General features: G+C 40.9%; 1 protein-coding gene across 2 annotated transcripts in view; it reads left to right on the top strand.

The window, feature by feature from the left end:
• Positions 1 to 23,899, top strand: part of GRM7 (glutamate metabotropic receptor 7) — a 906,501-nt gene that overhangs the window by 721,433 nt on the left and 161,169 nt on the right. For both annotated transcript variants that reach the window (XM_036878258.2, XM_036878256.2), the window contains exon 8: positions 15,793 to 16,728. In XM_036878258.2, the coding sequence (XP_036734153.2) occupies positions 15,793 to 16,728 (936 nt within the window). The remainder of the gene's footprint in view (positions 1 to 15,792; positions 16,729 to 23,899) is intronic.

Raw genomic sequence — 23,899 nt, 5'->3', positions numbered from 1 at the left:
CAACAGTTACCCATATTATTAAGTCCTCACCCCCACTAGTCGGTTACTATCTGTCAATATAGGAAGATGTTATAGAATCATTGACTATATTCTCCAAGCAGTACTACCATCCCTGTGACCAGCCTGTATTGTGAATGAAAATTTTGTGCCCCTTTATCCCCCTCCTCCTCCCCACCCACCATTCCAACCCCTCCCCCATGGTAACTAGCAGTCACTCCTCAGTGTTTATGAGTCTACTAATGTTTTGTTCATTTTGTTTTGTTTTGTTTTTACATTCCACAAATAAGTGAAATCATATGGCATTCATCTTTCTCTGCCTGGCTTATTTCACTGAGCATAATACCCTCTAGGTCCATCCATGCTGTCACAAATGGCAGGATTTCTTTCTTTTTTATGGCTGAATGATATTCCATTGTGTATAAGTACCACCTCTTTATCCATTCATCTGTTGAAGGATATTTTGGTTGCTTCCATATCTTGATTATTGTAAATAATGCAGTAGTAAACATAGTCACACATATATCTTTTCCAATCAGAGATTTTATTTTCTCTGGGTAAATTCCTAGACGTGGAATTACTGGGGCCATATGGTATTTCTAAAAGCTTATGATTATGTATCTGCCCAGGCCCAAGCTAATTTAATCTTCACCTCTTATATTTAATATGGGATTTACATAGTATATTTCAATGGATTTTATTGCTGAAATGGTATTGACATGGTCTAGGCATTAAACTATTATCATTTTCAAGCACTAGATTCAGAAACTAATTACAAGGCTTTAATCCCAGCTGCCAAGTCTTATGCATATTGTAGTACCATCTATGAGGCTGAATAAAGACTTGATCCGTTGACATGGTTACTGTTCTGTAAAAGCAATCTGTAAGGTTGTCTCTGTCTTCAGAGAAGTCCTCAAGAACTGTGTGCAGGTATGGCCATTGAAATATGGGAAGCTAGTTATTAGAAGCATGACCAGCAAAGTGGTTAATTTTCCTGTGAGAAGATGTCAATTAACCCTAATAGAATTATTTTGTTGATGATTTTGTTTAATCAAACATCACCAAATAATTGAGCTCTGAACAAATGACTTATAGAAATATGCAGGTTGGCAAGAAAGATTGGAAAGTGCATTTCAGTAATGCATATATATTAACAGTTGCTCTTTTCATTAAAATGGACAATTACTAAGGGATCTTGCACTCAGGGCACCAACAGGATGTGTGGCCTTTACAGAGTTGTTTGGCTTCTCATCTAAGATCAAGGAAATAGTTGGAGGTTTGAAGAGAAGGGAAACTTTGCTTCGTATTGATCACCTATTACGTCTGGAAAAGGACAAAACTCAAGGTCTGTGCTCTTTGTTTATTTACAGACATATTCCCCACTATCCCTGCCTCCCGGGTCTTCAGAAGCATCTTTCAAAACATAACCCACTGTTTCAAACCCCTGGCTGCATATACGAATCATATGAGGAGCTTTTAAACCATACTGCCTAATCCCCATTCCTGACCAGTGGAATCAGAATGCCTCTGGGTGGAGCGTGGATGTGGACATGTTCCAGAAGCTCCCACATGTCCTGGGCAGGGGAGTCACTGCTTCAAACCATCAGTGGCTCCACAGGATTATTTCTCACCTGCTCTGCAAAGGTGAGGGAACATAAAGGATTAGATTGTCAAATCTGGTCTGTACAAATCAGTGATCTTACCCTGCGTATGAACTGGCTCAGAATACTGTAACAGAATGCCAGAGACTGCGTGGCTTCACTGACAGAAGTGAACTTTCTCACCATTCTGGAGGCTGCAAGTCCAGAACAAGCCAGGCTGGTGTCTGGTGAGGCCTCTGTTCCTGTGCAGAAGGCCACCTTTTTGCTGTGTCCTCCCTCGTGTGGCCTTCCTTGTGTGTGTGCACATGCTCCTGGCCTCTTGTGACTTCTTGTAAGGACACCACCCCTGTCGGCTTAGGGCCCCACCCTATGACTTCATTTAACCTTAAAGGCCTCCTTTAAGGCTGCATCTCCAAATGCAATGACACTGGGGGTTAGAGCTTCAACATATAAATCTGATTTTCCATGATAAATACTTAATTTTTCTCACTTTCTGAATATAACCTAGCTTCTCATTGTAAAAATAAACAAGTATGTTGTCTTCATTCAGGTTGTTATAACCAGATGTCTTCAACTATGTGGTTTATACATAACAAATTGATTTCTCACAGTTCTGAGGGTTGCAAAATCAAAAATCCAGGCACCGTCAGATTCAGCACCAAAGAGAGCCCGCTTCCTGGTTCATAGATGGTATTGTCTCACTAAGTCCTGACACAGCTGGAGGGGTGATGGAGCTCTCTGGGGTCTCTTTAATAAGAGCATTAACTCCATTCATAATGGTTCCAACTTCATGCTAAAATCACCTCCCACAGGCTCCACCTCCTAATGCCCCAAAATTGGGATTAGGCTTCTACATGAATTTGGGAAAATGCAAACATTCAGACTATAACATGTTGTTTGGTTTAGAAGTCACTTCTCTCTTAGCTTTGTGGACTTAGAAATTTGCAGGATAGTGGACTCCATTTCTTAAATATACCTAAATCACACACATACACTCACTCACTCACTCACTCATGGGTACAGACATCAACATGCATACGTCTCAACAGCCTTCTGCAAAACTCCTCAGGGCATGGGACAGAATTCAGTGCCAGTAGGTGGCTACTTACTAAGATGTAGTATGAAGGGTGCCAGAAGCCTCTTACCCAGATGCAGCAGTCCTACATCTGCTGAGCTGGCAACTGAGCTTGAAATTCGAACTCTTTGCATTGTGTCCTTGGATTAATGTGGAGGTGTCTGTTTAACAAGATGATTGTCCATTCATCAGTGGACAGCACATGCTTTAAAAAAAATATTAACTTATGCTTAGTTTGTAGGAAGCTGTAACCCACTTCCCTGTAATATGGAGCTTAGCTTTTTAGTTTGGCTTGCCCCATGTCGAGCAGGACGTGTTTGGCTCAGTCCTGCTAACCGGAGTGGGGGACCTCCCCTGCCAGTCCGCAGGGGCTGTGTGGACAAAGGCATGGAGGCAGTCGGCAAGAGAATGCTAAAGGCAAAGGAAACAATAGTTTATTCTTCTTATAATGAAAAAGTGGGAAGAAAAAAGTAAAAATATGTATTTAATTGGATATTACTGTCTTTAAAACACTCTCAAATATAAAGCCATGTTTAATTCTCCTTAAGCTATCTCCATTTTACTGATGAGAAGCCAAAAATGAACCCCCAGTATTCTGAGAGTTTGACAACCCCGTTCATGTTCTTGAGTTTCCATGGCCTCTCAGATTATACTAGCCTAAGAAGGGAAAAGATCTGGCAGGAGAAGCTAGAACCCCAATCAGAGTATTAGTTAACCAGTGTCACTGTTCCACAATATTACTGGAGGGACCCAGATTCTGCAGGATGTTGAGATAGTAGACATTAGAAGAGGGGAAAGAATGTTCATTCTTTACTCAAATGAATTAAAAACCACTGACTTAAATCAAGCAGTCTGCTGTTAATAGCATAACTTCTCAGGGTCTTTAATAAACTGTTTTATGCTGCAGCTCTGTTGCAGTACCCATAATGTGCTACTGTTGAATAGGGAGGTTTCTAATTGCTCAAAAGATTATGTTGCAAGGCTAGTATTCATCAGAATGAAATGTGTAATAACTACCTAAATAATCTGTATAAAAACGGTTTCTACCTGGTTCAGAAAAGGGAAACAAGATATTCAGAGGCTTAGGAAAATAGAAAGGAGAGAAAAAGAAAAGAAAAAAAGCAGAGAAAGGACATCACAGCCCCTTTTGTCTTGATGGTGACTGATGCATCGGCATTTTTGACCACTTACCTGGCAGAGAGCATGACTCACCCCAGGTGAGTGGGTGAAATCAATTTGCAAGTTGTCTTGACTGTGAAAACCTAAGATGAATGGCTGAGCTGCTTAGAAAAGAAGATTTAGAAGCAGTGAGATGAGGACTTCCATTGTTCTTGCTTGTATAGTTTGTCATATTTAAGCAAGTCAGAGTTGGAGGCTCATGCAAAAAGGAGGAGGAGCTTTCAAGGACACTAAAAGAAGGCATTTTTTTCTCCCCAGGTTTTATCCCTGTATGTCCTAATTCTGGGAGTTCTTTCTTGGAAAAGACTCTGCCCAGGTTCCATTCCATTATATAGGCTCTGAGGGTTAAAAAATATGTAGTGGCCCCAGTTTTCAAAGTATAAATAGAAGAGGTAGGAGATTAGTACAGATAAAGAGGTTAGAGATTTCAACAAGCAATAGGATCTTTCGAGCTTGGGGGTATCAGGGAAGATTTGAAGCATTTGAGCTAGTTATTGAAAAGTTAGGGTAAAAGCATGACAGCAAAATACCTGAGTGTCAACTTCGTAAGGCAAACGTGGAACTGCGGAGTATTATGGGGCAGCGTAAGCAGAGCCCTGTGCTAGGAGTCATGGATGTGGGTAGGAGTGGAGACAGATGGGGCTTGGGGGGAGGGTCAGGGGTCCGCTTTGGAGCAAATTGAATGCTAAAATGAGGTGTCTGCCCTGTCCCAGGTGGACAGTGGGTTTTTATCCAACATGCAGAAGAGCCACACTCACCTTCCAGGAAGGCACTCTGGCAGCTTCATGACTAATAGCCATTTTGACCCACCCTTCTAGGCATGGGGTGAATGAACGTGAGGGAACAACTCAGATGTGCTCTCTCAAGGGGAGGGAGACGGAGAAAGACGTTTCATTTCAGAAAGTACCTGTTCTGCACAGAAACAGCAGGGTAAAGGAACAAGAAATGCAAGGACAGACCTCGCTCAAGAGCAATGAGGGCACAATGATGACAACTTCAGTAGATCCATGCCACCGGGACAAAGAGGAGAGGGGCTTTCAGAAGAACACTGGAACAAACTCTGCAACTGTTGTTTTTTGAGGGGAACAACTTGGAGAGCAGAGTCAAAGATGGGAGTATTTTCACTAATAATAATTTCCATAGATATAACTTACTAAGCTTTTTATTCTGGGTCAGATAATGTGCTTCACATACATTCATTTTCTCAGTAAATCTAAGAGGTCATAACTACTCTCTGCATTTCACTGATGAAAATGATAAGGTTCAGAGAACCTAAATGACTCGGCCAAGGTCACTCCACTGGGATTTGAGTCTATGTGCATCTGAGTCCAACGCTCGTGTTATTAACTACTGTGGTATATACCACGACAAGGTGGAGGGTGTATGTTGAGATCTAGAGAAAAGGAAGGAAGGAGATGATGTGTTCGGGTATAGATATGTAGGGTTTGAAATCCAGTGTGGCATTCATGGGCGGTGATATTCGATTGGAAGAATTAGACCTCAAGAGAATGGGGAGGATTGGGACTAGCCATCTTTAAAGTTCTTTGCATGGATTAAGTTGATCACTGAAGTCATCAAATATTCTCCTGAAAATTAATAATTACTTAGGTAGTTACGATGTCTCAGGCAACATGCTCATACCTTACACATGTTATCTCGTTTAGTTTTCATGACAAAGAAGCTTGAGAAGCTGTCACTCTGACTTGGGCATACTGTCTAGAGGTGGGGAAGTCAGTTTTTGAAGCCAGGAAAGTCTGACTTCTTAGCTCGTGCTCTTTCTATTTTAAGCTGTAGCTAAATTTACTAACAGAGAAAGTAGAGCATTCATATAGAAAGGGAACTATTGAAACCAAGTTCTCCCCTTGGCTGCAGACTGCACATGACTCATTTTTCTCTCTCTCCATGGTGTGTTAACTGTGTTCATTTTTCCTCTATCTAGCAATTCAGTGCTCCGTATTTAATTCCCTTTCCTTCCTCAAAAACATGCCAAGGACATTTCAACCGTAAACTTTCACTCTATAGATATATAGTGAAAGACCAGAAGACAGATAATATGCACATTAGTAATTATGGATCCTTCTGTCTCTAATTACAGTTAAAATCAAATTTTGGCTGGGGAAAAATCATTTCTAGAGGACTGGACAATCTTTTCTTCCCTTAACACTGTCATTCATCCCTTGAGACCAACCAACCATGCTACTGAGCCCCCTCACCAGATACTGGGTCTCCAACAGTACGTAAAGGGGACAGAAGCTCTGACCTCTTGGAGCTTACATTTGAGTTGGGAGATAGATGTTGATAAAGTCAAATATTTGCATAATTACAAATTGTGTTAAATTCTTTGAAGAGGGATCTTTGAGAGTCTATAAAAGCAGGACCCAGTCCAGTGGGAGTACGGACTTGGTGAGCAACAACATGATGAACTGAAAAATTGGTGAGAGACGTATTGCAGCCCCAAACCCACTATGGGGCAGGAACCTTCATGGAACTCAGATAAAGCCAAGAGAGGGAAGCCAGTTGATGTGTGTGTCTGCCTGATCTTGCGGGGTCATCCGGAGGTTTAAGAGCAGGGAGAAGTCATTGAATAGATCAAGCAAAAAACTGACAAGATCAAACCTGCCTGCTTAAGGATCCTCTGGCTATGGAGCAGCTAATGGGAAGAGGAAGGGACCAGCATAAAAGGGAGGGTAGGAAACTGTGTAGGAGTTTTTTGCAGAGGTGTGGTGGCGAAGATGGGAAAAGAGGATTCATTTCTCTAAGGCACTCATGTTTTCCTCTTTTGTTCCCAGCAACCAAAACAGTCCAGCAGCCAGTGAATTGACAGGCCTGCCTTGGAGATACTGTGGGTTTGGTTCCACACCACTGCAATAAAGGAAGCCAAACGAATATTTTGTGCCTATAAAAGTTTTGTTATACTGTACTTCAGCAAGTGTGCAATGGCATCATGTGTAAATAAAACTGTACATAACCTTAATTTAAAAATATTGCTAAAATTGCTAAGTATCATCTTGTGAGAAATACCCTCACTGGTCCAAGCTCAGTAAGTGGACACGGAGACAAAGAGAGCAGCAAGCAAGGCTTTAATGGCCATCCTGCAAGATCAGGTGTCTGGTGAGCAGTCGCACTCAGGGTGGTTACAACAAGCAACTTTCTCCTTAGCACACGAGCCCCTCCCCTGGTTTCTCACTGGCTGAGGACTACAGGGTTTGCATTCTTTCCTGGACGTCGCCTGAACAAGTTATATCCACACTAGGCTTTCTTTACATTTGTCTTTATTTTATTGGATGGTTCAAAACTTTTTTCCCCCCAGTATGCATACCCTGTCCTTCTCAATTTCCTTCCACCTCCCAGCCTGAGCAACTTTGTGGCAGGTACTTCACCACATGGGCTTCTTGTCAATATGTTCATTCCTCTGGGAATAAATCACATTTACCTTTATGCCATTTCTAACAATCTGAGCTTTCAGTGAGTTGTAGTCCTTTTGCTGGTGGAGGGTCTTGCCTCAATAGACCAATCAGGGTGGTGGTTGCTGAAGGGTGAGGTGGCCATGGTAATTTTGCAAAATGAAACCACAAGGTTCAGCTTCCTTTCCCTTCAACACTTAGAGGCCATTGTAGGGTTATTAATTGGCTTCATTTCAATATTGTTGTGTCTCAGGGCTTAGGGAAGCCCCAGGAGAGGGAGAGAGATGGGGGAACAGCTGGTGGGTGGAGCAGTCAGAATGTTGCTGGGCAGCTGCGTCTGGGGAGGTCTCTCCCTGATCACTAGGTGAAGCACTAGGAGAAACCTCAGCCTGGACAGGAAGGGTTCTTGACTCTGAATGACAAACAATTCTCAAGCAGGTTGGATGAGTGTAAGTAAGGAAATAATTCATTAAAGCAGAGTAGCAGAGAATAAGGAAGAACAGAGGGAGAAAAGGGAAGCTTATTGAACTCCTGCTTGGCACAGGGCAAATCCCTTTGGCAACTCCTAAAGCCAGGGTCAGCCAGGGTCACCAGGTGTCTAGTGTCTGTTTGGCATAGTGAATAAGCCTCTACCTCCTGGGACTTGGGGGAGCCACAGAGCACTGGATGGAGTGATATTATGTTCTGATAACTTCCAAAGGCAAAGAAAGGAGATTTTCAGGCAGGCTACTAAAGGATATGATCATATAGCTGCAGTCCTGTCCAGGTCACCCAGGCGACAGGAACTTGTAAGCCCATATCAGAGCTCTCAGTAGCTCCTCCCTACTTATTTGCAGATGGACAGAGAGAGTGAAGACTTGTGCTTAAGTCTAGAAAATTGAATGAAATAGCAAAGTAACAAAGATGCTTACCACTGGAAGAGCACAGAGATAAAACGCAGTAAGTTGAGCAGTGACAATTTTTTATTTAAAGGAAAAAGTACACACTCGAAGAAAGAGGATTGCAGGCAACCTCAGAGAGAAGACACACTTAAGGGGGCTTACTTAGAATTCTGTCTTTTAAGGCTTTCAAGAATGGGGCAAAGGGCTGGGGTGGGGTTTGTTGGGCATAGGTTTGACTTGTGGTTTCATGATGTCTCTCTCTGGTGAGAGACATTATGTCACTATCCACTGTCAGTCCTCTAGATAATTCTGTAAGATAAACTTAACACAAGGGATTTATTGACCCAGTTCCTCTCCAAGATAGTGGTTTCCCTCAAACACTGGGAACATATCAGTTATGACTGCTTGCCCTGCCTTAAGATAGGGTGGATTATTGTCTGATTACCAAAGAATAGGTTAGGAATCTTACCTCCTAACTCCATGGTTTTTAAAGTGGAACCTTAGCATAAAGGTGGAGTTCCTCCTGATCTTACTATACTATTTATATCTTGCCATTTTTCATTACAGACAGGAAGAGTTCATCATCATGTTTGTCTCATGCCCCTGCCTTACTTCAAGAATATACACATTTATCCTTTAAGGTTGACATCCTATGTGGGTGCATTTTGTGGTGCCCCAAAGCTATTACAATAGTAACATCAAGGATCACTGATCACAGGCCATTGTAATGAATATAATAATAATGAAAAACTTTGATGTACTGTGAGATTGCCAAAATGTGACACAGAGGCATGACATGAGCAAATGCTGTGGAAAAACGGCACCATCAGATTTGCTCGAGTCAGGGTTGCCACAATCCTTTAATTTTTAAAAAAACACAGTATCTGGGAAGCACAAAAAATGAGGTTTGCCCATACTTAATAAATAGTCTTTTGGATGACATAATTAACTGAAGTGACTGTAAGAGATAAAGCCTACACAGGTGTTGGAAGTTGGATGTGGGAGGTCAAGAGAAAACAAGATGCCTAAGTGACAAGTTTAGGTTTATGGGTAGATACAAATGACAAGTTTGGTTATGAATACATAGGTTACCAGCCTTCTGTTTTCTTTGGATTTGAGTCAGCTGATTTTTTTTTTTTTTGGGAAGGACCAGATAGTTTTGGCTTTGTAGGCCATGTAGTAACAAATACTCGATCCTGACATTGTACAAAATCAGCCATAGACAAAATATAAGTGAACAAGGGTGGCGATGTTCAGTAATAGGTTATTTACAAAAACAGGCAGTGGACAGCATTTGGCCCATGGGCTGTGGTTTGCAAATTCCTGTTGCAGATTTTGAGTTCAGTTTTGAACAAGTTTAATCTGAGGTATTTTTGAGGCATCCATGTGAGTATGCTTATATTATAAATTATTCTTAAATCTGTGCCTTTAAAAAACTACTTCCACATGGGCTTAATAATTAGAACAAGATTAAGTATTGAATCTTTGGTTATCATCTCTTAGGGAACTATGTCCTGAGAGGGGGTTAAGTAAGAGGTCATTTGTAGTGAACGTGTCTATTTTAAGGAGATGGCTGTGCTCCTGGTGGTGTTTTGTGGGAAAGAGATAGCTAACTAGCATCAGTAAGATGTGTGTTGTTTAGCCATCTGAGTATATGGTATTTTTTAAAAAACGTCAGTGTTGTAAAAAGTGGGGAGTTTCCATATGAGGCTAGTCTGAAAAAAAAAAATTCTCAAACTAAGTCAACCTTTTTAGTTAGAGGTGCAGAAAGGTTTCATGAAAACAGAGCAACCTAGATTTATTTTAGAGGCAAACTGTTCAGTTAGTCTGGGAGCTTTTCATTATGTAAATTTAAAACAAGAACCCACCCCATTGCTCTCTGTACTTGAGGGAAATGCAAGCAATTGAAATGGAAATGCAGATCGGTTAGGCGGAACTACTATGAAATCTGCTCTCGGTGTATAATTTAAAATGTATTTGTAAGTTGTATGTATAATAATACTGTGTTCCTTTACTCTTGGTTGGTTAGGGGCAGAAATGTCCACTCCATTCATTTACTTTATGTGCTCGGCTGCTGTAGCATTTTAAGTTGTTTGGCCAATAACATTATGAAATCTAAGTCCAGAGACCTCCCTGACTGTGCAAATCTTTAATTCCACTGCTGCTTCATACTTGCCCATTAAATCACAATAGAGTCTAACTGATCGTTTTATGTAATCCATTCAGACTTATAGTGAGAAATGGTGCATTACAAGGTGAAGAATGGAAAAGCCCAGAGAAGTAAGTCTGTGGTCACTAGGTTCTCTAAAGGGCACAAAGATTTTTCGTCTAAATTCCAGCTCTTTGGAGAGCTTATTAGTGCAGTGCTTCCCAAGTTTTACTGATGACCTGAGGTTCTTTAAAACACACTGATGCCTATTTGGAATTTTTAGAAGATCCCCAAGTGATTCAGATGTGCCGGCGAGTTTGGGAACCACAAGCTTAATTCAAAATAAAGTCCCAGTAAGAGTATTAGCTATTGACCCCTGGGACCTCCAGGGGCTGTGTGGTGAGATGAAGCTCTGAATGTGTCCAAGAATGCCCAGGGCCTACTGTAGCAAAAAGCCATTCCTAATAGCACTGTGGTGACATTTTCTTCCTAGAGTACATAAAAAAGGGTGATGCCTACAATTACACATTTTGAATAAGTTGAATCTGTATTAATGAGTGTTTTTATTGTAACAGAGCAGGCCTGAAATTCTGTGTCATAGTCTAATCATGCTGCCTAAGATTTAAAAATAGGAGCTGAGTCTTTAAAAAAGACTTTGAGGGGCGTTAGAATTCCCTGTGAAGCTCTTGCTAACCGCTCCAGCTTACCCACTCCCCACCAGAACCTAAACCAAAACCTGGCTCTTCTTTAGTATGAAAAATGCAGCATTCCTGTGCATTTTTCCTAAAAGGCTTTTTTCATAAATTAGGACAAATGTATTTTAGTGAACAAGTGGTGTTTTAATAAGAAAGCTCTTTTTAAATGAGCTCATTCTATTAAGGTTTAATAAGTAAAAATAATACTGCCAGGAATTACGCAGTGAAAGCACCAGCCAGCTTGGTCGATAGAGTAAGCTTTGGGAAAATGCAAATGGAATTTCACCAAAGAAAGCATCTTCCCTGGAGTGACAAAATTTCCTTTCCCATGGAAAACGTCTGCTTGGGGAAAAGAACAGATCTCTTCTCAATAAAAAATGGATGCAGCAGCAGCGTTTATAAAAATTCTCTCTCCGTCTTTTGCGTTTGGCAGCAAGACAGCAACTCATTTGGTTTTATTTTAAAATTTCAGTGATTAGAAGGTCTGCACATTCCCTGCGGAGAAGCTTTCTCTCTACTAGAGCCAGGCCCCAGTTCTCCCTGTGCTGGGGAACTTCAGCTGACAGGTGCCTTCTCATTGTTTCTGTCTGAGCCAGAGGCAGGGGAGTCACCGCTGATCTTCTGAGCCCAGGACTTTACCACCCCTTTTACGAGTGTTCGCAGGAGACACATGTGTCTCCAGTCATGTGATTTGCAAGTCCTCTTTCCCATTGGAGCTACCTACTATCCGTGCAGGAACTTGAATTTCTTGCTAATGGTGTAGCAGTGTCAGAAGAGCTTCCCTTACCAGATGCAGAAGCAACAAAGAGTGTATTAGGACGTTTTGACTGTAGGTAGTAGGTGACCCATGAAGTGTTGGTTGACCACTAGGAACAGTTTACCATCTCATGTTTGAATTCAGGGACAGCGTAATGCCAGTGTTGGTTGATTTCGTGACAATTATGCTATTGTTAAAAATAATTAAACAGGACTATTTAGGTGATACGAACTTTATTTAACACTTTATGAAGCAGTCTCTTTTCAGAGGACTGCAAAACTGAGCAGAAGCCATGATGCTTTTATAGGGCAAAGAATAAGGCAGAGACTAGTAGAAATTAATTTGACTGGTTGGGACCACATAGCCAACCTTGTTTGGGGTGAGAAGGGCCAGAGTTGGCTTGAAGGTCAGGGATTGGCTGACTGGATATACTGCATTTCTGGTCACATGGCACTTGTTCACAGGGACTTGGAAGTATTCTAAGTTTTGGTTTACTGACGTGGCACCCTGGTTAGGAGTGGCTCCATCTTGGACTTAGAAAGTTATTTCAACACCATCAAGAACAAAAATTCTTTTTGAATCTAACTTTTTGTGTGTATGCTATATTGGCTTTGTTTCTTAGGCTTGTGTCTTGGTTGCAAAGTGGCTGCTGTAGCTCTATGCATCATGTTTGCACACATCAAATTTCAAAGGCTGAAGATGGCATTTCCCTTCTCTCTGTCTCTTTTAAGAGTGAACACTTTCCTAGGACGCAATAGACTGATTTTTGCTTTCATGGACCAGAACTATATAATTTTGTCTTTCCTAAACTATTGATTTGTCTCTCCATATAATCTATGTGTCATGCATGCTATTAAATCATGGTACTAGCTTTAAAGTTCTATTTTCTTGCCAAGGGCTGGGATTTCAACCAACCTTCCCTATGAGCCAGCTGCTGGGCAGATTGACTATTCAATAGCCATGAACTTTGGCTTCCATGAGGAAAATACATCCTTATCAGGGAATTTAGAATTATATCTTCTAAGGAAGAGGATGGTAAACATCACAGCCTTCTTCCTAATCTTTCTGCACCTTAAGTTTGGCTTCCCAGCTAACGGAGACACAGCTTTATTGCAGGGTTCAAGATAAACTTGAAATTTGCATTCCAACTGCCTCTGGAAAAGTAAATTGATATTGTACTTGATTCTTCATGGCCTTAAATTATTATTCTCCCTTAAATAGGTGCCACGGGCATTTGCAGCAGATGGTTTCTTATGAAACAAGGCACTGAATTTGTGTGGATGGGTATAGCTATGCACTAATTATATGTGTCGCTTTAAAAAAAATTCTCACTGGAGCCTTTAAAGGTTACCTGGTACCTTCAAAGAACACAGATTGTATTTTCAGTAATGATTTTTTGTTGACAAAGCAAGTAAATTAGACTTTTGTTCATTTGGAGCAAGAGGTAACTTCGTTGGTTTAATATACTCAATTAAATTGAGTTATCTACTTTAAATGAAAATTGAAACCAAATTAAGTCATCAGTCAATGTAATGTTTGTGGTTATAAGCTCTTGTATATATTTGGATAAGTTGAGAAAAAAGCTGTTCAGCATTGCTGGGCATTTTATTTTATTCTAAGGGGGAAAAAATAGTGAGCTGGCAAACATTGAAATTGGCTATAAAATATTACATATAATGATGATTTGTTTTTATATCTGTGTGAGCCTTACATCTAGTTCCATGGATCAAGTTTAGCCATATGGCCTGTTAGTATCTGCTAGTGTTGGAATCAGGCAACGTCAAGTTTAGCCAGTGAAATTTATTTATAGTTGGTTTTTTTTTTTTGGCTATTTTTTCTTACTAACCATAAGGAGAACTTTTAATTTGACATTTAGAAGCATTTGTACTACTAATAATTTTGTAGATTCCAACTTCTTGAAATGTGACATTTGTAAAGTTAACGCATGTCTTTTTCTCTGTTATTACAAATTATTTCATTGATTTTATAGCTTTGGAATGGCTGCCAGTGACTTACTGCCTCAAAAATGATGTTGAGAAAGAAATGATTATGTTCTATATTTAGTTAGATTTATTAATGCTGACCTGGGGTTTGTACTCAGGCAGATGAGTTCACATGAGTCATTTGAAGATTCTTGGGTCTTTTTATTTCAGAGTTAACTACATTTGATTCTGATTTTGAATATAGTTCTCATTCAAGTTTTCATGGAAGCATCACACCCTGCTCTACACTGCATCCTGTTTTAACATAGCAGCAAAATTCCAAAGAGCAATAAATTACTTTTCTTCCCCCCATCTCTTAAAATTATGCATTTTTTTAAAGTCTCAGATTTTTATTACCTTTTTCACCTATTTATTGGTTCTGTATTAAAAGTTCATTTACTAGGTATGGGGAATACCAGACAAATCTGTTCATTGGAACTCGGTAAATGCATTTGCTTTTACAACTTGTAGATATGATATTATTTATTTAGCACATGTATTTTTCAGGATTCTGGTTCCAAGTAACAGAAATGCAATTCAAAGTGATTTAGCATAGTAGAATTTACTGGTTTACATAATGGTGCAATCTAGGGATCCTATTCAGGCATAGCTATATCCAGGAGTTCAAACAGGCTCTTCAGTAATCTTCAACTCCCCACTCTGCTTTCCTTTGTGTTGACTTCTTCCTCTTACAAATTCCTTCCTTCTTCTAGTCATGCGCACCAGCATTTTTGCATCCTGGAGATTGCAAAAACCAAAGATTTATATCCTATGTAATCTCAGTAAAAGTTACGAAGTTAAATTCCATGCTGGTCTATAACAATCCCATCCCTGACCCGCTGTCTATGGCTGGAAGATTGGAAAGCATCACTGGTTGACAAAATGTGGTCCCCAGAGAATCCCCAGCAACAATACCTGAGATTTTGTTAGAAACATATTTTCAGATCCCATCCCACAGCTAATGAATCAGAAAACCCTGGAGTCGGGCCCAGCGTACTGGGTTGTAACAAGCTCCTAATGATTCTGTGCATGCTCAGGCTTGAGAAGCCCTGCAGTATGCTAATTGGCCAAGCCTGGGTCATGTGTGCAGTCCCAGGAGCTTCAGTGTAGCTTCTATCTCATAGAAAGCACATAGAAAAGAATCTGAGAAACAGATATCAGGAAATAGGAAAAGCAGGTGCTGTGGCTGGAAAAGATGACATGAGATTTCAGCCCAATCAGTAAATTTGTTTCTCATGCCATTATTTCTCAGAATACTCTTGATTATGAGTCCCCCTCTAGAAAACCAATGCTGTAATTTAGCAAATACACATCCATCCTCCTCTAGGATGTTGTGTTTTAGTTTAAATTTCATCTCCAAATAGGTACATAGCTAATCATGAAAGGTTCCCAGACCAAATTATTTTCTGATCGTGTTATTCCTGATCTCTTAGATATAGCCTACTACAATTAAAACCTTTAGTAATGAACCACGCCATTTCTCTGTGATAAATAATATAGTACGTTGATATTCCTTCAAAATTTTTCAATGCAAATAGCAGTGTTGCCTACAGAATTTTTGGGCAGGTGGTCAGCACTGCAATATCATCCAAAATAACAATTATTTTTAAAGCTCCTAATAAGGCAGATGAATGTAGGTTGTGATACTGATGAAGGTTTCTGTTTGTTTTTTACTTAATTTGAGATATTTGCACTTACCTGGGATAAGGTAGTAGAAAGCATGTCAGTATTTCTCAACTTGTATAAGACTCCTCTGTACATTTTTAAAAAAATAAAGATCCAGAGGCTTTTTTGCAGGATATCCTTATGTAGGAGGTCTAGGATGGGAAGAGAACATTTGTGTTTTCAGTAGTCACCGAGGAGTTCTTAGAAACAGGCATGTTTGGCACACCGTGTGATGGTGAAGAGTATGGATGCTACAGGGGAAATGGTGTGGAGTCAAATCCTGTAGCTCATACTACCTGGGGGTTAGTCACTTAGCCTCATTAAATGCTGATTCCTGTTGATTGTTACTGTTTTCTTTTTTATTAACTAAACTGCCTGTTTCACCTTCTTATGTCTTCATGCTGCAGATAGAGGACATGCAGTGGGGTAAAGGAGTCCGGGAGATCCCTTCCTCAGTGTGCACACTGCCATGCAAGCCTGGGCAAAGGAAAAAGACACAGAAGGGAACTCCTTGCTGTTGGACCTGTGAGCCCTGTGATGGCTACCAGTACCAGTTTGATGAGATGACATGCCAGCATTGCCCCTATGACCAGCGGCCCAATGAAAACAGAACCGGCTGCCAGGATATCCCCATCATCAAACTGGAGTGGCATTCCCCCTGGGCTGTCATCCCTGTCTTCCTAGCAATGCTGGGGATCATTGCCACCATTTTTGTCGTGGCCACTTTCATCCGCTACAACGACACGCCCATTGTCCGGGCATCTGGGCGGGAACTGAGCTACGTTCTGTTGACTGGTATCTTTCTCTGCTATATCATCACGTTCCTGATGATAGCCAAACCGGATGTGGCGGTGTGTTCTTTCCGGAGAGTTTTCCTGGGCTTGGGTATGTGCATCAGTTATGCAGCCCTCTTGACAAAAACCAATCGGATTTATCGCATATTTGAGCAGGGCAAGAAATCAGTGACAGCTCCCAGACTCATAAGCCCAACATCACAGCTGGCAATCACTTCCAGTTTAATCTCAGTGCAGCTTTTAGGTGTCTTCATTTGGTTTGGTGTTGACCCACCCAACATCATCATAGACTATGATGAGCATAAGACAATGAACCCTGAGCAGGCCAGGGGAGTTCTCAAATGTGACATTACAGATCTCCAAATCATTTGCTCCTTGGGATATAGCATTCTTCTAATGGTCACATGTACCGTGTATGCCATCAAGACTCGGGGTGTCCCAGAGAATTTTAACGAAGCCAAGCCCATTGGATTCACTATGTACACGACATGTATAGTATGGCTTGCCTTCATTCCAATTTTTTTTGGCACTGCACAATCAGCAGAAAAGGTAAGTGAAAATGTACACCACACCATACATTTCAAAAATGTGTTTGTTTTTATAAATATTGACACCAATTTGATTGTACAGAGCAAGAGGTTTTATATATGCAGAATGGTATTCCCAAGGGTAGACACATCTTGAATTAATAGGTGTCAGTACTACAAAGTCTAAACCCTGCAGCAACCTGTACCACATTCATTCCACTGGGAACCAACTAAAGGTAAGCTTTTTAAGTTAATTTATTACAGAATTATTCAATGTAGTAAGAGATTATTCCAATATAAAATTATCTATTGAAATTAAACCTTCCTATTCATTGATGACCCACCCCCTCTTCTTCCACATGTATCTCCTTGGGATGGAACATGAAGGCCACAGTCCCTTATTCTCTACAGTAAGGATGGTCATTTTAGTTCTCTCTCTTCTTAGAGCTGTCTAGGCTGTCACTGTGGACCGGATCTAGTATTCGAGCCATACAACCTATTAGAGTTGACCAGTTGCATATTTATCTCCAAGTGGGTCCATAGAGAGTTTCTGTTATCCTTCCATCCCTAGGTTCCCTACAGCTGGAAGCACATTAGTCACATCAGGTGGTTCAGAGTGATACCAGGCACTTACCTTCCCAGCAGTGGGAGGGACAGAATGTAGCGGAGCGGAGCGAGTTCCATCAAGCTGAAAAAGTTACAAGTCTCTGCAATCAGACGGTCCTCATCTGTTGTTTCTAGATACGGCTAGTGTACATGCTCCCCCCATCTAGTTAGAGATCTTCATGAATCTGTAAATTGGGCAGCTCTAATGTGTTGATTCTTAATGCAATTAATGTATGTCTAGCTGTAGGCTTGACATGTGTGCAAATTAGGCCACACTAAGGTGTTGATTCTAGATGTGATTCATACACAGCTGACTTCTGTACTCAACTGGATGCTGTTTGTGTATATGCAAATTTGGCAATCCTATTATGTTGATCTTAGTAAGACCTGGAGTCCTTGACTTTAAGAAGGCGGCCTCGTCCCCACTGGTTCAGCTGAAGGCAGATCTGAGGCCCGAGTCCTCACCAGGATGCTCTGTAGAACAGTGTAGCTGGACGAGAAGCTAGCACAGAGCAGGTCTAGTCCAAGTCCATGGAACTTTGGAGAAATCTCTTAACCATTCCAAGACTGGCTGTCCTAAACAGGGAAAACAAGGATTGAAGTAGGAATGCCTATAAGTTTACAACTCTGTGCCTCTAGGAATTAGTTGAATATGACTGTTTCACTGTTACTTCTGTTCTCTGTATAATCATATAAAGGATAAATAACATTTGTCTAGTTTTCCAACTGAAATGATGTCTTTTGCCTAAATTGTTTGATTCAGAAGCTGTTAAGTTTGGGCTGTGTTTAAAAAAAAAAAACAGTGAATATCTCATGAAACCACATAGAATTCTAAAACCCATGGCAGTGCATGGTTCCAGATGATGGTTTTGGTCATAAAGTGTCTTAGCGGAAGTTCTTCTAAAATATATGCTCAACAAGCATAGTATGTCTCCAACAGTAAGTTTCAAATTCATAATTCCTGTTTACTGTCTACAAAATCAACATGAATTTCATTTTATTGCTTCTGTCCTTGGGCCTAGGGAATAGTAAAATATGAGTTATGGTAAGAAAATACAGTAGAGAAAAGAAGAAAAATTTCCTGAATGTATTCTGGTGAGGTGATAACTGTTGGACTTTTTATGGAGAATGATGTGCATCATCAAAGCCTGTGGAGATAATAGTTATTTCGTTAGTAAAAGAAACACAATTCTCCCATGCAACAGGTTAAAAACAGCAACTCATTTTCTTGTAAGTTTATTCTTGAGGAGTGTAAAAAGCAAGAATAATTTCAGTTGCGTTTTATAGATGAACATTTTTGTGATGCATATTTGGCAGTAGAGATCTCTACCATTTCATTTGTCATTTCTAGCCATTTCTGTAAATTTTTTCCAGACGGTTCAAGGGTACAACTTATTCATTACAAACCTGAAAGTGATACAAGGTTTCAGGAATTGAATTCACTGATTCTAGTTGTGCTAGAAGACACCATGCTGGTAGCAGTGGACTACAGGAAAAATGAAACTGTTCAGGCAGTGTGCTTTGTACGCACAGTTGGAAGGCACCAGTTCCTGTTGATGTACTCTCAATGTGCTCTGATGTTTTTACATGGTTGATGGGCACAATTTATGCTACTAAATTTTCAAATGGGAACAGCGAAATTTATATGAAAATACACACACCCTAATGAGAGACGTGTGGCTGGAGTAGCATGAGTGACAGATTTAAAATAGTTTATGTCTATAAAACCACAGAATTTAAATTGTGGGAAGGTGGCAAATTGCTGATAGAACAGAGATCACAGCAAAAGGCATCAGAGCCAAGCTAGCGACCTACAGAGTGTGACCCTTCCCTTTTTATTTAAATTGAACAATTTAAGTGTTTCAAGTGGAGGAATCCCATTGTAACATGGAAAAAAAAATTAGGTAGTGAGTTCAATAGTGCTGTGGTTTCAGGAAATTGAATTCATTTCCATTATGCTAAGGGTATCTTTGTGAAATTTGTCATCAGTTGAGTTCATAGCATGGCATGAAGTGTGAGGAGTATTTATTTCCCTGCATCACCCCTCATGGTGTTTAATTTTGCTTTTGTTAGGGGAGGGTTCAGGAGATTATGGCTATCTTGTTTTATCCTTGCAAACTCTGTGATTTCTAGAAGGAGGATCTTGCAACATGGTCAGCGATATAAGAGGTAAATCTGAGCTGTAAGAAAACCATTCCTGCTTTTAGGGATCGTCTTTAGGTGAATGCAGTGATTCCAGGGAACACTGAAAATGGGAGAACACTAGCACAGCAAAAGCCAGCTGGTCTAGTGAAGTGTGGCGATGCCCCATTGGTATGTGCCTGTGCCCTCTGTAGGAGGACTAGATTGTTTTCTATGAAAAATAAAGGTGTGGCTTGAGAAAGTATCTGTACAGCGAATTCTGTGCACAGCCTGGAAAAGAAGCATGTGTCAAATAGGGAGCGTACAGGCTACCCTGCCACAATCTGAGAAACCCTGCAGATAAGCTACACTTATCCAGACCTTTTTAGTCAGTTTGTTGTCTGGGGAACTTTCTCCACAAGCCAATAAATGCAGCATTTCTTACACATGGACAGGGATACCAGCTCTGTACCCCTTGGCTATGCAAAGGCAGAGTTAGACCTTGGTATAAAAGGAATGGGATCAGAGGGCCTCAGAGGTATTTCCCTCTGTGCATATGTGCTTGGGTAGGACAGTGGTGGAAAGAAAAAGACTGAGGCATGTCCTGGTCGGAGAAAAATGCTAGGAAAATAGTAGTGGCTTGAAAGGAGTATGTCTTTATGTCACCCACTCGCCAGTCTTCTGCACATATAAGAACAGAACCTGGATGGATTGTGACACTTAAAAAATAGGATTATTTGGTTTTCACTGAAACATTATGCTACTGAAGGACAGAATTAGGGCCACTGTTGAACCAGTACAGGGTTCATAACTCAGTGGTTCTCAAAACTTTGTCCACACTAATCCCCAAAGGAATTTGTTTTAAAAAATACTATATGTCTGCCCTCCCCAGCTGGTTCAACAGGGCTAGAATGGTCATAGAACTCTAGATTTTTTAACAAGTGTATTGGAAACTTTCAGTGAAAATCAGGCATGCTTCCTAAGACTGCCTAAACATTTTCTTCCTAATCCATAAAGACATATTATAAATGTTTGCTGATTTCTAATCTCAGAGACTTTGGGAACAAATTCACTCTCATCCCAAGCAAATGAGAGGTCCATAGATCAAGGAACCAAGAAATCAGAAAGACACTGTCCATGGTCAAAGACATCAAGAATGAAGTGTCAACTCCAAGGTTTGGGCCAGAGACCTTAAAAGCCAGGACAGGGCACTGGCCCTGGAACTGAAGACAGCAAGAGGATAGGCAGATAGGGGTGCTTTCCAGGGGTATTTCTGGAGGGGCTCAGGCTATAGGCCAAGACCTTTTGATCTTGCTTGTGCAGCAAAATATAGCTTCCCGGAATCTGAGTACAAAGCAAAACAAGCCTAGAACTAATATTGGACAGGTAGGTGAACATCCCCTAACCATGCCCAAGGCAGACATCACTAATCAATCAAGACAAGCTTCCCCTGAACCTACATATGATCTTAAAATCCTCATCAGCAGTCTTTGGGCAGCCACTACCAATATGCCAGAATTGTAAGGAATTTGAAATCCATGTCTCATTTCTGATTCATTGCTGGGTTCCAGCTAAAGACTACTGATATCTCCTCCCATCCGGCTGTTTGTTGTCATTATGCAAAAGCCACAGAACAGCTTTCATTAAGATGATTCTGCTTAAAGGCAAAGAATAGAGCAATGAGGATATGCTTGAATTAGTCTTCGCTTGGTCTCTGATTATGTATCTCTTTTTTTTAATTGACAAATAGGAAGAAGCAGTCCTCATTTTCTTTGGGAGTAATAATATGAATTTATGCCTCTGTGCTATTTGATCTGATTAAAATTTTCTCACAGTCTTTCAGCAATTGAACCACCAATTCTGAACCCAGTACTCTGTGATGCAGAGTTAAAGAAGACACCATCCTTGTTAGGCAGGAACTCACAAGCTAGGGGTCAACCCAGGCCTGAAACAAACACCAAAGAGTGTGGGACATGCTTCCATCATCACACAAACAACAGAGGATGGGCACACAGAGACAGGAACTGCACGTAAGCTTCACAGAAACTGCGGCAAGTGGACTGAAGTTAATGGGCAGAGGAAGTGATGCGGCAATTCCAGTAAGAAATAACGTCACACGCTGAGAAGTAACTGTGGTTACCATGCGGGAAGGGTGGGTGAAGTAGGTGAAGGGGATAAAGAGGCACAAAATCTCAGTCGTAATATAAATTAGTCATGGGGATGAAAGCACAGCAGAGAATAAAGCCAGTAGTTCTGTAACATCTTTTTTGTTGACAGACAGTAGCTACACTAGTTGGGGTGAGCATTTAATAATATAGATCACTGCTGAATCACTATGTTGTATACTTGAAACCAGTATAATATTGTATATCAACTATACTTCTATTAAAAAAACTTTTAAATCCAAACCTACAATAGCAAAACAATTTTTTTTTTCTTTAAGGATGTACGAAGTCACTCTAAGTTTGAGTTCCTGTCTGTGGAAGTAGGGTGGGCTGGAGGGGACTTTTCACTTTTCTCCCTTCAGCACTATGAAAATTTTGTTTTACTACATGCATAAAAATTTTTTTAAAAAGAAAAAATTACATCACATATAAAAAATTACTTCAGCCCATAGCATGGAGAGTGAGGAGACAGATTGTACTCCCGTGACTTTGACTCTTACAAATATGTGTGTAATTATTAACTTTGATAGAACCTCATTCTAGGGGCTAATTTTGAAAACAGCATGAGCCCCGGTGTTTCAATGAAACACTGGGCAAGAATCACATCTTTTCGAAGTGGTGGGCCGAGTGCATTTAAAATACTAACGCTTGTAAGCTGACCTACCTGCTCTCCTTTCTTAGGGTGAAATAGTCCATTATGCATTGTTGAATCATGCATGGTCTGCCCTCTGAGGCCATCCTCCCTTCCTCTGCTTGGTGGGAAGGACTGTTCAGGCTCTTCCTGAAGCTGTGGCAATCCAAGCAAAGCTTTTAAATGTGGGAGGAACGTGAGCAGAAGATATTTGGGGATGTGAATTCCAGAGTGCGTTCTTGAGGATGAGCAGAGGCAAAACAACGAGAAGTAAGAAAACTACTTAAGTAGCTATTGGGATAGATTAACAGAGCATGACTCTGGTTTGAAGAAAGCCTGAGGGTCTAGAAAAGAGAGAGCAAGTCTGAACGCTGTGCTGAGCACCTGGAACACTAAAAGAATATGTGAGTAGACTATGCCTTATCTTTCCTTTTCTGCCAAGTTGCTTTATTACTGAAATAGAGATCTACTTGCAGACATTTTTCTTTTTTTTATTTTTATTTTGAAGGTAACCTTGCCCACTGTTTAATCTTTTTTCAAATGGCAACTAAGTGAGGAAAGAGAAAGGACTCCTGTTATTCCTATCGCTAGAGACAATCATTGTCAACAGTGTGGTGACTATACTTCTAGATATACAAATGCACACATTAACTTATATGCATACAGGAACATATTTTAAAACAAAAATCCTTGTTTTCCCTCTGCAATGCTTAGTAAGGAACTTCACCTTGCATGGAAATACAAGGCAGAGAAAGGTCCCAGTGCCTAATAGGTGCTGAGGCCATTTGGGCACCTGTGCTGTGATGGGCATGCACACTGGTGGGTGAGGTCTTGCTCCCACTGTGTGGTCTGGCCTGTTCACATTTATGGCAGAAGCATGTGAGACCATCTCCTTTCTGCTCCCTGCTATGGCTTTGGTGATAACTGAGCTTCTCTCCCAACAGCCCTCTGAAGCCAGCTGTTCGCACATCTGGTGTTACCCAGTGCCATGGGACAGGGCAGCCCTCTTTTCTCTCCTCACGATGCATCAGCTGATTTCCTGTGAAGTCACCTGGGATAATTGAAGTCTTCACCATCTTAGTCCCTTCCTTGAGCCAGAATAGCTAGTTTAGCAGGAAAAAGATAAGAGCCTGTGTAAAGCTGAACTAATAAGGGAATAGCTTACAGCAGTAAGACAAAGGCCCAAGCATTTGATGTGTGAGCAGAAAGGTACTCAGGAAAGAGGAAATCCGGTTAAAAGCAGAGGCTCAACAAGAGTCGTGAATCTGCCCCCCATGGAGTGCTCCCTGGAGCCCTGGGGCCCCATTAAGGTGTCTTTCATTTTGAGACCGAGCCACAAGGACCCCGTCACTCATAAACTAGTACCAAGATAATCAGACCAATCTCTGTTCTTTGGCATTCATCAAAGCACCAAGGACAACCTGTGATTTTCAGAAACAACTGTTCTCAAAGCTACAGGAAACCCTGACAGAACGTAGTCTCTTGATGGGCAGTCAGCAGACTGCCTATCCAGGGTTGGGGTCCCGAGAGCCTCATGCTATCGATTGCAATTGGGGCCTGTGAGGATTTCTTTCAGATCCCAGCTGTCCTCTGGTCCTAGAAGACCCTTCCTCCCCACCTCGGCACCCGATGGTGCTCTGAACCTAGTCATTGTACATTTTAGATGTGCC

This window comes from Manis pentadactyla, chromosome 1 (assembly GCF_030020395.1).
Source record: "Manis pentadactyla isolate mManPen7 chromosome 1, mManPen7.hap1, whole genome shotgun sequence".
In the NCBI taxonomy this organism is placed as follows: domain Eukaryota; kingdom Metazoa; phylum Chordata; class Mammalia; order Pholidota; family Manidae; genus Manis; species Manis pentadactyla.
Note: the sequence above shows the minus strand (reverse complement) of the source record. Positions and strands in the feature narration are given on the sequence as shown.